Consider the following 14,178-nt stretch of genomic DNA (forward strand, 5'->3'; position numbering starts at 1 on the left):
CTCTGGTGCCCCAGCGATCAAGAGGGGCGTGTAGGACTTGAAAATGGTGTTGGAGCTTTTTCTGGCCACACAGCCATGGGTGTATTAGAGCAACGGTACCAGGTGCTGCATGGCCATAACCTTAATGGAGAGAGAATTAAATTAATGCAACAATGTATGAGGTAGAAAAAGTTTTACGATAAAATATCGACTTGCACTCGTACAGTATATTATAAAATGGAATGCCCATACAATTTGCACAGATGACTGTGTGTGTGTGTGTGTGTGTGTGTGTGTGTGTGTGTGTGTGTGTGTGTGTGTGTGTGTGTGTGTGTGTGTGTGTGTGTGTGTGTGTGTGTGTGTGTGTGTGTGCGTGTGCGTGTGTGTGTGTGTGTTTTGCTTAAGACAACATTGCAGTATCTATTAACATTGCAACAGGCAGATGATTATTATTCATCGGAATCTCCTAATGTCCCTTGTGAAAGATTTAGCATATTTAAATAATTGAACACCAAGACGAAAATCGAGAAAAATAAATCCAGTGGAATGAAAAATTATAAAGAAGTCTCTCGGGTAATGTGATAAATTTTTTTGTCATTTAAAGACAACAACTTGTCTTCCGCAACAACAGTGAAGCCTTATGTTATTTATAACTCTGTGCAGATCTTCAAAGTGCAGATCTCAGAGTCTTTTTCATGAAGTTTGTGGTTCTTTCAGCGGGTGTTTCAGCCAAACATTTTCAGATGAATGAAGAGCCGTCTGAAAGGAGACAGATTGTGAGTGTTGCCAAATCCCTGGCTGAGGCTCAGCTCTCTCTTTTACTGTGACAGGAACCAGCAACGCAGATTGTACATCAAAAGTCTGAACACTGAATAAGACAAGCCCCCCCACCCCCTCCCAAAAATAATTGAAAATGAAAACTACACGAAAAGATGATTAGACGATTAGTGCTCACACAATTCAGTATGTAATCCTAGAAGTTTTTGATGTCATCTAGTACTCCATAAATATCTCTTTTTGTACAGTTGTATTTTATTTATTTATAGATTTTTTCCAACACATTTACCTCACAATAACTGGTATCATGTTGATAACCTTTGGGTGTGTAGATAAACATGCAAAACCCCACCTGAACTTAAATAACCCTCATTATGCAATATGTTCAAACAGCAATGGAAAAGGTAGTAAGTGATTTATCAATTTTATCAAAACTCGCCTTATCAAGTGTTACAGTAGGTGCAAAATAATGAGAGCTCAAAACGAACACAACTGCTATCAAAGCCACTATTAACAAGGACACATAATATTATTTTCCAATGTTATTCCATTCTTGTGATTTGATCACATTCAAGTTGGCTATGATCTAGGAGCTCAGATGTGCCAGACTCCAAAAATAAATGATTTGTCCGTAACTTAAAATGAGCCATTATTGGCTTATGTACAGTATGTCTAAACAGAACACCCTCATATGTCAGTGATGCCTCCAGAAGCAGCACTAACGTGTCCCGCAGCTACCATGGCCCTGCAGGAAAACACAAATGACATTGGGAAAGTCCAAGTTAAAGGGTCAGGGGTCATATGATGGGCAGGTAAGCCCATGAAATGGCAACCAATCCTGAGTTAGCAGGAGTCTGCAAGATACGCACCACTGAAGGCACTTCTTAAACAACAGTGCTTCTCTTCTAAGTAATTCAAGTTAAAAAAAGAATGAGCCAAGGCCTGCCACGCAGGAAGGACTTACATGTCTGTACTGTCTGTTTTTTCTTTTCTTCTCCTCAGACAAAGCAAGCAGCGGAGCCTAACGTATAACATCTGCACAACGACAGACAGAAGGGCTTTTGGTGAAGAAAGAGTCGTGAACCCTCAGCAACAGTAAACGGCTCACATCTTAAGGGGAGTTTGGACAACAGAAGCTGAACTCAAACTCCAATAAACATTAAATTGGACAAACATAACTAACACCTACGTCTCGCATAAATTATAATAAAACAAAAAAGCACATATTTTTGAGAAATACAAACAACCGGAAGCCTGCAGTCCTAGGCTCCATTTTCAGTCTGGAACAGCTCCATTTTCAGTCATTTTCAGTTTTAGAGCTGGAGAGGAGGCTAAGAAATGGCTCCCAGAACTGCCTCTCGGAACGGTCCACTGTGGCAGATCATTTGATTGGTCGGTTGGTCAGTTAAGTTTGTCAGTGTGTGTTGTCATCATTATGCGTGTTCTGGAACAGCGTTCAGCCCTGATGTTGTTGGGGGACAGAGCATGGCAGGCCAGCTGACAGGGCAGAGGTGTGTGTAATTTTGTCTGCACGTGTCGTGTACATATGTGTGTGTGGGAGCACATGTGTAACCATGCACCGAGTTTAGTCTTCGTCCCCTCCTCCATACATGTCCGCCAGCTTTTTGAAGCGGGGGCCCCAGTCGTTGAGGTAGTCATAGTCCTGGTCTCCTGAGCTGGAGGAGTTGATGGAGCTGACGGAGCCGGCGGTGGAGCCGCCGCCCTCGTAGTCGAACACCAGCAGGGAGTCGTAGGGAGGGGCCGTGGGGTCGTTGTCCGCTGCTCGCAGACCCTTGGACAGCACAGAGAGAAAGGAACACAGCCGTCAGTATCCACCAGGCTACGAGAACCAAGAATTAAAGTTACAAAGGGTGCATTGAGTTGATTTAGAAAACTAGATGTTCGGGCCGCTACACGGTCTGAGTCATAGTGTCGGGGGATTGTCAGAGTACCCGTTGTACCTGTCTCTCTGTGTCCCTTTTTTGCCTATATATGGAGATCTGTCTACCTGTGTCCCTTTTATGCCCATATATGGAGATTTCTGTATCTGTCAGTCCTTGTCCCTTTTATGCCCATATATGGAGATCCCTGATGTCATATCGGCATGCCCATTTATGGTCATATCGGTTGGATCTGCGGTTCTGGACAACTGGATGTCCATATATGCTTATATATGGACATATCGGTCAAATTGGCGTTACTGGGCAACCGAATATCTGAACGAATCGGCGGCGGGCACCACACTCCCGACCAACAATGAATGTCCTTATTAGAGCCCCGTCGCTAGCGGGGCAATAAACTAAAAAGCATAAAAAGCTAAAACAGAACAATGCTGGTGTCACAGCATACCATTGTTGTAGAGGACGCCATGTTCACACCGTTCTATGAATAGACATGCATTTGGTAAGTGCCTGTTTCCTTTGCACTGAGATTAGCGATGTGGAGAGAGGGAGGGGGAGAGAAAGGAGTACAAATAGATGCATTTATTTCAATTAGTAGCACTTTATTACTGATAGAATATCTTCATATATATACCTCTCCTCCTGTAAGAGTCGTGAACCTATTGCATCATGGCTTTGCGCATGTGCATTCGTGCCCGTGCGCAGTGTGTGTGTGTGTGTGTGTGTGTGTGTGTGTGTGTGAGTGTGTGCGTGTGTGCGTGTATGTACTGTGATAATGACAACAGCTGTCACGTAAAACAAAACTCAAAGGTTGCTTCTACAGTACCAGCTTACAGATAGAACAACAACAACTCATAATCACATAAAATGCTACATTACTAATAACTAATAAATTATGAGTTTTTTTTGTGTGAATAGTCAGTGCTTGTGTTGATGGTGTGTGTGTGTGTGTGTGTGTGTGTGTGTGTGTGTGTGTGTGTGTGTGTGTGTGTGTGTGTGTGTGTGTGTGTGTGTGTGTGTGTGTGTGTGTGTGTGTGTGTGTGTGTGTGTGTGTGTGTGTGTGTGTGTGTGTGTGTGTGTGTGTGTGTGTGTGTGTGTGTGTGTGTGTGTGTGCGTGCGCGCGCGTGCGCGCGTGTGTGTGTGTGTGTGTATTTTCAAGCTTTGTGAAGACAAATGTGGGAATTGTGGAACATGAAGAAATTTGGCAGAGTGAGGACATCTTATCATCTTCCTGATCCTTGCTTTTCAATGGTCTATTTAAACGTTAGGCCCTTAGGGTTAGGTTTAGCTGTAAGTTTAGGTTTAAGATTAGGTTTAGGTTAGGTGAATCAGAATGAGCGTGTGCCCACATTAAGCTCACCTCATGGATGAAGTCTCCTATGTCTCCGGGGTGGGGGATGAGAGGCCGGATGGGATACTGTGACTCGGGGATGATGGGGCGTTCGTCCACCCTGCGGACACCTGGAGGCTTACTGATGATGTGCTCCAGAGAGTCTGGCTGCTGAAGTTGGCTCAGGTCATAGTCCTGTCACAGGGAAACAGCTGGATCAGCGTTGCTTGTTGAGACAGAGGCTAGATGTAATTTAGATGTCGGCAACGATTTGGAATGCATGCCCCACCTGGTTATGCAATACCTGTTGTACCCATTGTCATTATACTCGTTGTACCCATCTGTCTGTCTGTGTTCCTTTTATGCCCATATAATGCAGATCTCTATATCTGTCAGCCTGTCTGTCCCTTCTATACCCAATTGCCCAAACCAACCGCCAATCTGTCCGACTTCATGCCGGGCACTTCCCACGGGTCCTCTGTGATACATATGGCGAGTTTGAAGTCGATCTTTGGGGGTTCTCGAGAGGTGTGAAGGACAGATCCACTCACACACATGCAGAAAGTTTGCACATTTATAGTTGGATGGTAGGTATGTTGTTTACTTGTATACAGGTGCCAAGTATGTTATTTAGATAGATTAGGTAAGGTTTAAGGTCTGCTTGTGCTCCTAGTTACCTTGTAGCACATGGGAATCCATCGCCAAATAAAAAAGGAAAAACAGCGCCCTCTGTTGTTTTTTACTATTTCACTGGGGGGAGCAAAATGGAGCACTCGTGGGCATGGAAACCGGGGTTTTGGTCTGCCTTCAGCCTTTCACTTCCGGTGGTGCGACTATGTTTTCATTCCCACTAACAATATTTCTACACGGAACACTAACACCACTTCTCCCAGAGAATATGGATCGTTTTGGTTATAAGCCCACTTGTTTCTATGATGAAAGAGCAAGTTAAAATGTGAATATCTTTCCGTGGCTTTGTCTGCTCCGAGGACGCTATTGTTAAATGAGTTTCGGTTTGTTTCTAGTGGGGAAGGATCAGCAGACACGTAAATCCCGCCCACTACATTTGATTGGGTAAAGCGCGGCCTGCTTCCTGATCTGAAGGCACGCCCACTTGTAGGCCAGTGCGTACCCGATATGACGAACCCCCCCGACAGATTCAAGCAGAGAGCAGAATCTGTTCTTGAGAGATTACCCTGGTGTTGACTGACAAGACATGGGTTCATTTTGCACACGATACAAGTTCTATACTAAATTGAATTGTAAATTGTGTACCCAGGTGTTCCAACGAGGAGTGTGTACACGTGTGCATGTCCGTGCGCTCACCTGGTCCTCCTCACCCCCTCCCTCCTCATCGTATTTCAAGATGTTATCTCGGACGTCATCCTCAGGATCGATGAGAAGCTGCTTCGTGTGCCTCTCCTTTTCTCTGCGCTTCATCCACACCACGAACAGAAGCACCATAACTGTAGGACACAGCCATCATGTTCAGCTTCAACCAGGTGGTCCACACTTATACAAAACATCATCATCCTGACCAACCATCATACTTACCCAAAGAAACCACGCTCAAAAGTACGCTACAAAAGTCTACCTGCTTTAAAATATGAAGGTGAAAGGATTGATTCACCCACACGCAAGCACGTGTGCGCACACACGTGCACCCCCCCCCCCCCCCCACACACACACACACACACACAATCACATTTTTAATTGTGCTGGAAAGCAGTACGGCCACAGGTGCGGTTGTACATCAGTCTGTTTAAAAATGCCATGAGTGCTGCAACACATGTGAACAAAGGAACCCGGCAGCGTAATGTGTTTGTAGAGACTTGTAAGTCAACAGATGCAGGAGAGGATTTTAACGACCGGTGCATTCATCTATAATACAAACTACTGTAATGTTTATGTGTTACAAGCTGCTGAATGTTTTATGATGCCCCAATACACTCTGCTTGGGAGAGATGCCAATCAAAGAAAATTACCGGCAACTTTGACAACTTATGGCTGTGTGTGTGAACGTGTGTGTGTGTGTGTGTGTGTGTGTGTGTGTGTGTGTGTGTGGGGTGTGTGTGTGTGTGTGTGTGTGTGTGTGTGTGTGTACTTACTGAGAAGAATGATGATGCAGATAAGTATAGAAATGATGGCTCCAGTGCCCAGCCCGGCGGCAGCCACAGCCCCCAGGGTGGTACAGTCTCCGTTCCCATCGCAGGGGCACACCTTCAACCTGATGATGGACCTATTGGACAGGGGAGGGTTCCCCGAGTCCGACACGATTACAGGGACCTCGTACATCCCCGGCTCCAAATAAACTTGGTACCGCAAACCCAAACGGGCATAGTCCCCTGTGATGAGAGAGAGAGGAGAGATGTTGCTATACCGATGACAATGAAGACATAAGACACGTTTATTCAAACAATGGAAATCCTGAATTACAACACCAACTATTAGTTACTATTCTGGGGAAAGCTAAATAATAGTAATAAAAAACTTTATTTGTATAGCAACTTTCATGACATGAAATGCAGCTCAAAGTGCTTTACAAAGCAAGACTAAAGCACAAGTGCTTTACAGAAAAAGTAAATGCTACGGTGTAAGAGAGATATCGCACTCTCATTACTCAAGTGCAATACTTTATTATAGAAAACATTTTGGCAGACAAGCTATCTTTTTAAGGATGAAAATGAACTGAAAAAGATAGTCAGACCTTTATTGATCCCGAGGGGAAAATTCATCAATACAGGTGCACGATTCTACTTTCTTCAACCAGCTAAATGCTTGTTAAAGGAGTGTTAAAGAAAATGTGGTACATTTTCCAATGGATCCTACCTAAGTTGTTCTGGTATGAGTATGTGTACTAGTACAGGCCATACTCTATGTCCTCTGCCTACGACCTATACCCACCGTTGATCCGGGTTATGGTCCAGTTACGCCGAACGCTGGAGGGGAAGGTGGGCAGCTCGAAGACGAAGGGCCCAGCGTTGGGCTCGATGTCCGCGTCGGCCGCCGTGATGTTGGCCCCGTTGGCATTCCTGTTCACCCGCTCACAGATCTGAGACTCCTTGGGCACCAGCGCCGGGGGGTTGTCATTAATATCTATCAGGTATATCTGCAGAGTGCCCGTCCCACTGGCTGCAGGAGAGCCTGGAAGCATCAATGAGAGCAGGAGGAGAATATGAGGTCCACAAGATACAATGGAAGGGATTGATGGAGAAGGAAGCAGAGAGAATGAGACGGCCAAGGAAAGGCAAACAGGGAGATGGAAAATAATGAAAGGCAGGTGGCAGGGACGTGCAGAAGGATTTGGAGAGGCAGGGGCTGGAATTTCAAAAGGGCACTTTTTTGATTTTGTTTCACGGACAATTATCATACTTTTAGGCCCAAAAATGTATCACTGCATGCATGCTTAATGGCCTCAAAGTCACGCACCCAACAAGCTTTGAACTGAGCAGATTGGACATTCCGTTCCAGAGATAATGGCCAAAACATCTTGAAAACGGCCACTTTCGACGATTTATTGGTCATTGTCGCACGTTTTTCTTTAATAACACGGGCTAGGAAGGTCGTACGGCAACAAACTAGATACCTGAGAAAAGTTCACTTTGAGCTGCATCCAACACATCCACTGGCATTTCCGTCAGCCTTACCGTTAGGCCGCTAGGGGCAGTTGAATTGTTCTTCCTTTTCTTTCTTTTTTTTCCCAGTCTGGAGACGGCACTTTTTTTAGCGACGGGTAAAAGGGCAGGGGCTCAAGCCCCCTTTCATGTCTATATGTGCACGTGCATGGCAGGCGGGTTGGGCGGGGTGGATGAGATGAAGAGCAGGAACAGAGAGGACAGGAAGAGTAAGGCAGAAAAAACAGTAAAGATACAGTGCAGTCAATACAGCCCTGTAGTGAATGAGAGGCTCTGTTCCAGATGGAAGCTGAGAGTTTGTATTTGTCAAATGAGAGAGATGGAAGAGAGAGGCCCAGAGGAGACTTTCTGTGTTTGACAGAAATACTTCTGACAGATTTGTTTTCCACTTCTGCTCTTCCCCTTTCGGCCAAATCAAACCCTTCCAACTCTGTCAGCAATACACAGCACACCCAAACGCCCAGAGAGGCACAGAGGTTCAGTAATGAGGACTGTAACACAATAAAACAAGTCCACGTCTGGGTAGATTTTTCAACATACGATTTCTGATACTTCTTAGAGTTCACACTTCCGCGCCAATGAACATTCTCACACACGCATGCACACGCACGCACAGACACATCTTGAGGTCATTTGCATTGATTAGACAGAAAAACATCGGTAACAGCATTTCGGAGTAATCAGATTAAGAAGCCTCCAGCATTGAGGGAGCAAGAAAGCAGAGCAGTCTGTGTGTGTGTGTGTGTGTGTGTGTGTGTGTGTGTGTGTGTGTGTGTGTGTGTGTGTGTGTGTGTGTGTGTGTGTGTGAGAGAGTGCGGGCGGGCGGGCATGTGTGTGTGTGCTGTGGTGGTGTGATGGACAAAGGATAGCCTCAGACTCAGAATTAGTGAGTCATGAGCAGTGTGAGCGGCAGAGCTGTTTATTGAGCGTGTGTCAGGGGTTGGCAACCCTTGGCTGCCTCCAATTAAGAATCATTTCCCCACCACGCCCCACCAAGCCAGTGGCTGGAGGGGAACTACCCCAAGAACCCACCGTGTGGCTGAGATAAGGGCTATTTAATTAGGGAGAGAGAGAGAGCCTCCAGGTTGCATGAAGGAAACACACACACACACACACACACACGCACACGCACACTTGAAGAGCTCTGTATTCTCCTGGTGTGTTCATCTCAGTTATGCATGGGGGACATGCAGTAGCAGCTTGCTACAGCTGATAGGAGAATTATGTGGGTTTTAACCAGCTAAATAAATAATTATGTTTGTGTAAATTCCTCAAAAGGATTTGTATTAAGTTTCTCTTCTTGGTGGCAGCTGAGCAATTTGAAAAGGTACTTATGTTCTTAGAGGACAAAACAACAACATAGGTGTGTGTGTGTGTGTGTGTGTGTGTGTGTGTGTGTGTGTGTGTGTGTGTGTGTGTGTGTGTGTGTGTGTGTGTGTGTGTGTGTGTGTGTGTGTGAAAGTAAAAAGTGTATGCTGTAGGTGTAAGACAGATGGTGCTGGAACATGATGATAATATGTCTCCTTCTCACCTCCTGTATGTGTCTCTGCCCCGTCCTTCCTCTCAGTCACTCACCATCCCACCATGTCTTACTACAATCCCCTCTCACATTATGATGACTGACACTCCAACACCCACACAGTCTGATGCCACCACACGGATACATTCAAGCATAAACCCACTCTCAAACAAACCCTGGCACAAAATCGCATACTGCACATAAATGCATATAAAGAAATGCACATGCATGCGCGCGCGCGCATGCACAGACACACACACACACACACACACACACACACACACACACACACACACACACACACACACACACACACACACACACACACACACACACACACACACACACACACACACACACACACACACACACACACACAGGGTCCTTTGAAATCGAGATCCTTTGTCTTTCCACCCAGGGGGCGTAAGTTCATGTAATGCACGTATTGTGGTTGTACTGGGGCCCGTGCTAGTCTGGGTCCAATAAAATAAAACATGTCAACATGTCAGCAAGTAACTCTGGCTGCAGGCCACATTTTTTCTAAGCCATTACATGGCGGGCCAAAACATAAAACAAAGGCTAATATGAGAAATCGATGGATCCGAATAAACACGTTGCAGCGGGCGCATAATAATCTGTAAACAAGCTGTTTGTCGTTTTCCATTATTGTGAATAATACATGTGTGAACTGACCATGTGGCGGAGCCCAAGTCATTCTAATAATGATTTGACATACTTTTATTCTCATACTTATTACCCCTAAAGTAGGCTATGTCACATTATTACTTGATTGATCGTTTGGGCCTGCTTGAGTGAGCTTAACATTAACCTGCTGCTAGCAAGAGAGCAAGAGAAAAAACTAAATGGCACTATCCGAAAGTCTAAAGAGAAAAATGTACAGGGAAAACATTTAAAGAGGAATGGACAACAAACTTCATTAACATAAATCAGCTGTGTCTTATCTGCAACGAAGTCGCGACTGCTTGCAAAGAATATAGTATTGGACAGCACCACGAGACGAAGCATGGCAACTTCAAAGTCGCCTTTCCACCAAAAATAGAGAAGTGACAGAAAGTGACAAGTGCATCTCTAAAGGCGGTTTGCAAGAAGATGATGATGACAATTTTGGAGGAGCTGGCCACTGACAAGTCATTGGATGGCATCATTGTGTCAGTGAAACAGATGTCCCCCTCTTTGAGGTCTGCTACCCGTTGTGTAGAGGCACTGTCGGACGTGGGGCAGGGTGTAATTATCGAGGGCCTCGGTCAAGCCAATTACTTTTCCATAGCCATTGATGAGAGCATTGACAGCGCAGATGTAACTTGTGCGTTTATATAATATATTTTTCTTAATTATAGTTTATATTGTCAGGGAAGAGCTGCTGTCTCTTATTCCATTAGAAGAGAACACCATAACACAACTGGAGGAGTTATTTAAGCTGCATTCATTGTTATTTGACAGTGTTAACCCACTTCGACACATTGCTAAGGCCTGGAATCTAACCCGGGACCTCCGGGACCTCCGGCTTCCCTAGCGGTCTCTCTAACCATTCATCTTAGCACTTAGCATCAGCACTGGTGCCCCACAGGGGTGTGTGTTGAGCCCCCTACTCTACACTCTCTACACCCATGACTGCACACCCACCCATCCGAGCAATGCCATCATTAAGTCTGCAGATGATACAACAGTGGTGGGACTCATTTCAGACTGCTTATGGGGAGGAGGTGCAAAGGCTGTCGAACAACCTCATTCTCAACACCGCCAAGACCAAAGAGTTGATTGTTGATTTCAGGAGAAAGAAAAAGGCTATTCAGCCTATCTAATTATGGAAAGGAGGTGGAGAGGGTCTCAGACTTTCTCCTGGGCTGAATATCACAGAGAACCTGACCTGGAAAACAAGCACCACCGCACTTCTGTGCAGTGGCACTCAACAGAGACTGTGTTTTCTGAGAGTACTGAGGAAAATCGACTGAATCTGTTGGTGTCTTTTTTTTTTACCGTTGGTCCATCGAGTCGGCATTTACCTGTGGTTTGCCAGCTGCAAAGTGGCAGAAAGAAAGGCACTTCAGGGTGTCATAAACACAGCCCTGCATGCCCTCTTCCATCTCTGGAGGACCTCTACATGAGACAGAAGAGCCAAGCCAACAGCATCCTCAGGGACTCATCCCACCCTGGTTGAACTGCTGCCATCAGAGAGGCGCTATATAGGGCCATCAAAGCTAAAACAAACAGACTAAGGAATAGCTTTTATTGCTCTAAACACTGCACAAACCTGAGACACTTCACTTTGTGCAGTCTACTGATGGACTGACGGACAGGTGTGAAATAATTGGGCTGACTGTGCAATATGTTTTTAATGAATGCCTTTTTATATAGAGTATTTTTTATGTTGTTTGTTAATGTACTGAGTTGGATTGCTACCTCAATTTCGTGGTCTAGTATATGGGTTCCCAAACTTTTCAGCCCGCGACCCCAAAGTAATGCGGCCATTGACTCGCGACCCCACCTAACCGTGGATGTAATTTATGCACATAAACTTGCACGTTCGGTGTGCATTTGTAATGTATTTTAGTATGACTTTTGACTGTAGGCCTACTACTTGTACTGTTAATAATCTTGTTAATCTAGAATTCAATCAATCACATTTAAAGTACCTAATGAGATGGGTAAAATGTACTATTTGTAATCATTTTTAGATTGAAATACATTCTGTTAAAAAAAAATGATATATTTTTTTAATTATTATTATTTTACCCAAAATTATTTCACGACCCCAGCGTCAGTGACCCCAACTTTGGGAACCCCTGTTCTAGAATCAGAATCAGTTTTATTGTCACATCACAGGTTTACAAGGTAAAAAAGTGGGTGAAATTCGTTTTTGTACATCGTTCCCATCGCAACGTTAATTTCCATAGAAAGAAGAGGGGGGGGGGGGGGGGGGGGGGGAAGAAGAGGGGTGGGGGGCAAGTGGGAAGGAGATCAAAACAAGAGAGCAACAGAAGGCCAGACAAGTTATCTACATATTTACAAAGTACCTGAGATAATAAAAACTAAGGTGCCTGAGCATAGCAGCAATGTATGTATACTGTGCATGTTATACTTATACTGTGCATGATATACATATGGACGTTAAGGTGCTTAGAGAAAAAAGAGCACAATAAAAAGACAAAAAAGTCAGTGCGTTATACATGGGATTAAGGTGCAAAAGGTCAGTGCGTGTCCACCTAGGGTGGACTGACCCTAGTATAATCCGCAAGTAGCTCCATGAGGGAGTGCAACAAAAAAGTCATTTGTACCTGGTGTAGTCCACAGGTGTGTCCGAGGGGGAGCTAAGTCCAAGTCATTGTCCCTGGTATAATCCACAGGTGTGTTCAGGAAGAGCCAGAAAAGTTTTTGCACCGCCTGCTGTCAGGCTGCTGAACAAGGCTTATGCCTCATTCAGCATCCTGACAGCAGCCGGATTAAAACTACACCAGTACCTGGTGGTGGAACTCTTGATACTGCGGTAGAGCCCCTTGCCCGGTCGCGGTCTAGTACAATGACAATAAAGAGATTGTCATTATAATCCATTGTGCCTGGCTCGGTGTTGAGCTAAAGTACGTTATGGATAAAGTGATTTGTGTCATTATTTTGGTCAGGGGGTTCCCTACAAACATCAAACCCAGCAGATGAGTTCAAGGTGGTCCTTAAATTGAGCAAGATTAAGGCAGCAGGTGACCACCTTGCCCTTCTGGGAGATGAAAAGTTCATGTCCAATTTAGTATTTTCAGCTAATATATTTGGCCGCCAAATACAGCTTAACCTGCAGCTACAGGGGAGAGGCAAAACCCTAGAGGACATGGTTGAAAAGCTTGAATCATTCATGAGGAAGCTGGAGTTGTTAGATACAGACGTATCCCCAGGCAGGCTCCTTCATTTCAGAACACTGAAAAACACAGACAGTGGGACAAGTGACAGAGCTGATGGTCTACTTCATCAAGCAGCTACGGGCCAGGCTCACTTCTAGGGTTTGATGACTACTGTATCCCCAATAGAGATCATTGCCTTTGCATGTGACTCTCTCACATTCAAACCTATAGTGGAGACTTCTCCCTGGCGAAAAACAAACACTCACCTCGTTAGACAAAGCTGCATTAGAAATGGATCTAATTGATTTCCAAACAACCTCCTTCGTCAGCGATGTGCTGAGAAATGCAGAGACTCACATTTTATGTGTTCACATTGTTCCCTTCCACCTATACATGCGAGTGACGAGTCGTCCTTTTCATTAATGAATGCAATAAGGACGCACTAGAGGAATTGATTGACGTATAAAAACCTCGAGAACTGCCTGCAGATTAAAGTGGTGTCCACATGAACAGATTTCCAACAAATAGTGGCCAGTGGGAGACTTTTTCACATTAAGTGAATACTAAACCTGTTATTGTATTTAACAGTCTAATTGTATTTTTAATTTGGTCCACTGAGTTGTGGCTGCATAAAAAACGCATCCTTACCCTTAAGCGTTCTAAACCTGGGGGAAGAAGATCACAATAACTCCCTCTGGTTGAGTACCCATGAGCATCCCTCATTCTGGACAAGTAATTGAGCAAGTATTTGGTAACTAAGCCATTCAATCTTGGGAAACCGAACACAATGAAAGATGGGAAACTTTCTCCTCCACGCTAAGCTATCCTAGGCAACTCAAGTGAGCAGAGGTTAAATGAGACCCGGAGTTCAAAACCTCACACACAGAGGACAACTCTGACACATCAAATGCAACACTTTCACTTTGAGAAAAGCAGGCAGAGAATTAGGACAGAATGAGATAAACAGCCAAAAGAGTGTGGGAGAGAGAGAGAGAGGGGGGGGGGGGCTAAGTTTAAATGACGAGAGAGAGTGAAACAGGTTTGCTGTTTAATCCAACCATCCCTTTCTGTTGCCACAAAAACAATACTGGAATTCAATGCAATATGCTCTCCAAAATAATCAATTACAGGAAAATGCACACATGCAAACACATGTGATGTCACAGTCACACCATTACACAGACACAGA

General features: G+C 44.7%; 1 protein-coding gene across 1 annotated transcript in view; it reads right to left on the bottom strand.

Moving 5' to 3' along the window:
- Positions 1–1,198: 1,198 nt before the first annotated feature.
- The window catches only part of LOC308097153 (cadherin-4-like), a 246,033-nt gene continuing 233,053 nt past the window's right edge, over positions 1,199–14,178 (bottom strand). The window contains exons 13-17 of the mRNA XM_080444778.1: positions 6,892–7,131; positions 6,096–6,332; positions 5,314–5,453; positions 4,018–4,182; positions 1,199–2,548 (exon numbers count right to left, since the gene is read on the bottom strand). Coding sequence (XP_080300904.1) covers positions 2,342–2,548; positions 4,018–4,182; positions 5,314–5,453; positions 6,096–6,332; positions 6,892–7,131 — 989 coding nt within the window. The 3' untranslated portion in view covers positions 1,199–2,341. The remainder of the gene's footprint in view (positions 2,549–4,017; positions 4,183–5,313; positions 5,454–6,095; positions 6,333–6,891; positions 7,132–14,178) is intronic.

The sequence above is a fragment of the Gymnoscopelus braueri genome (assembly GCF_963280865.1).
Source record: "Gymnoscopelus braueri genome assembly, chromosome: 12".
Classification (NCBI taxonomy): Eukaryota; Metazoa; Chordata; class Actinopteri; order Myctophiformes; family Myctophidae; genus Gymnoscopelus; species Gymnoscopelus braueri.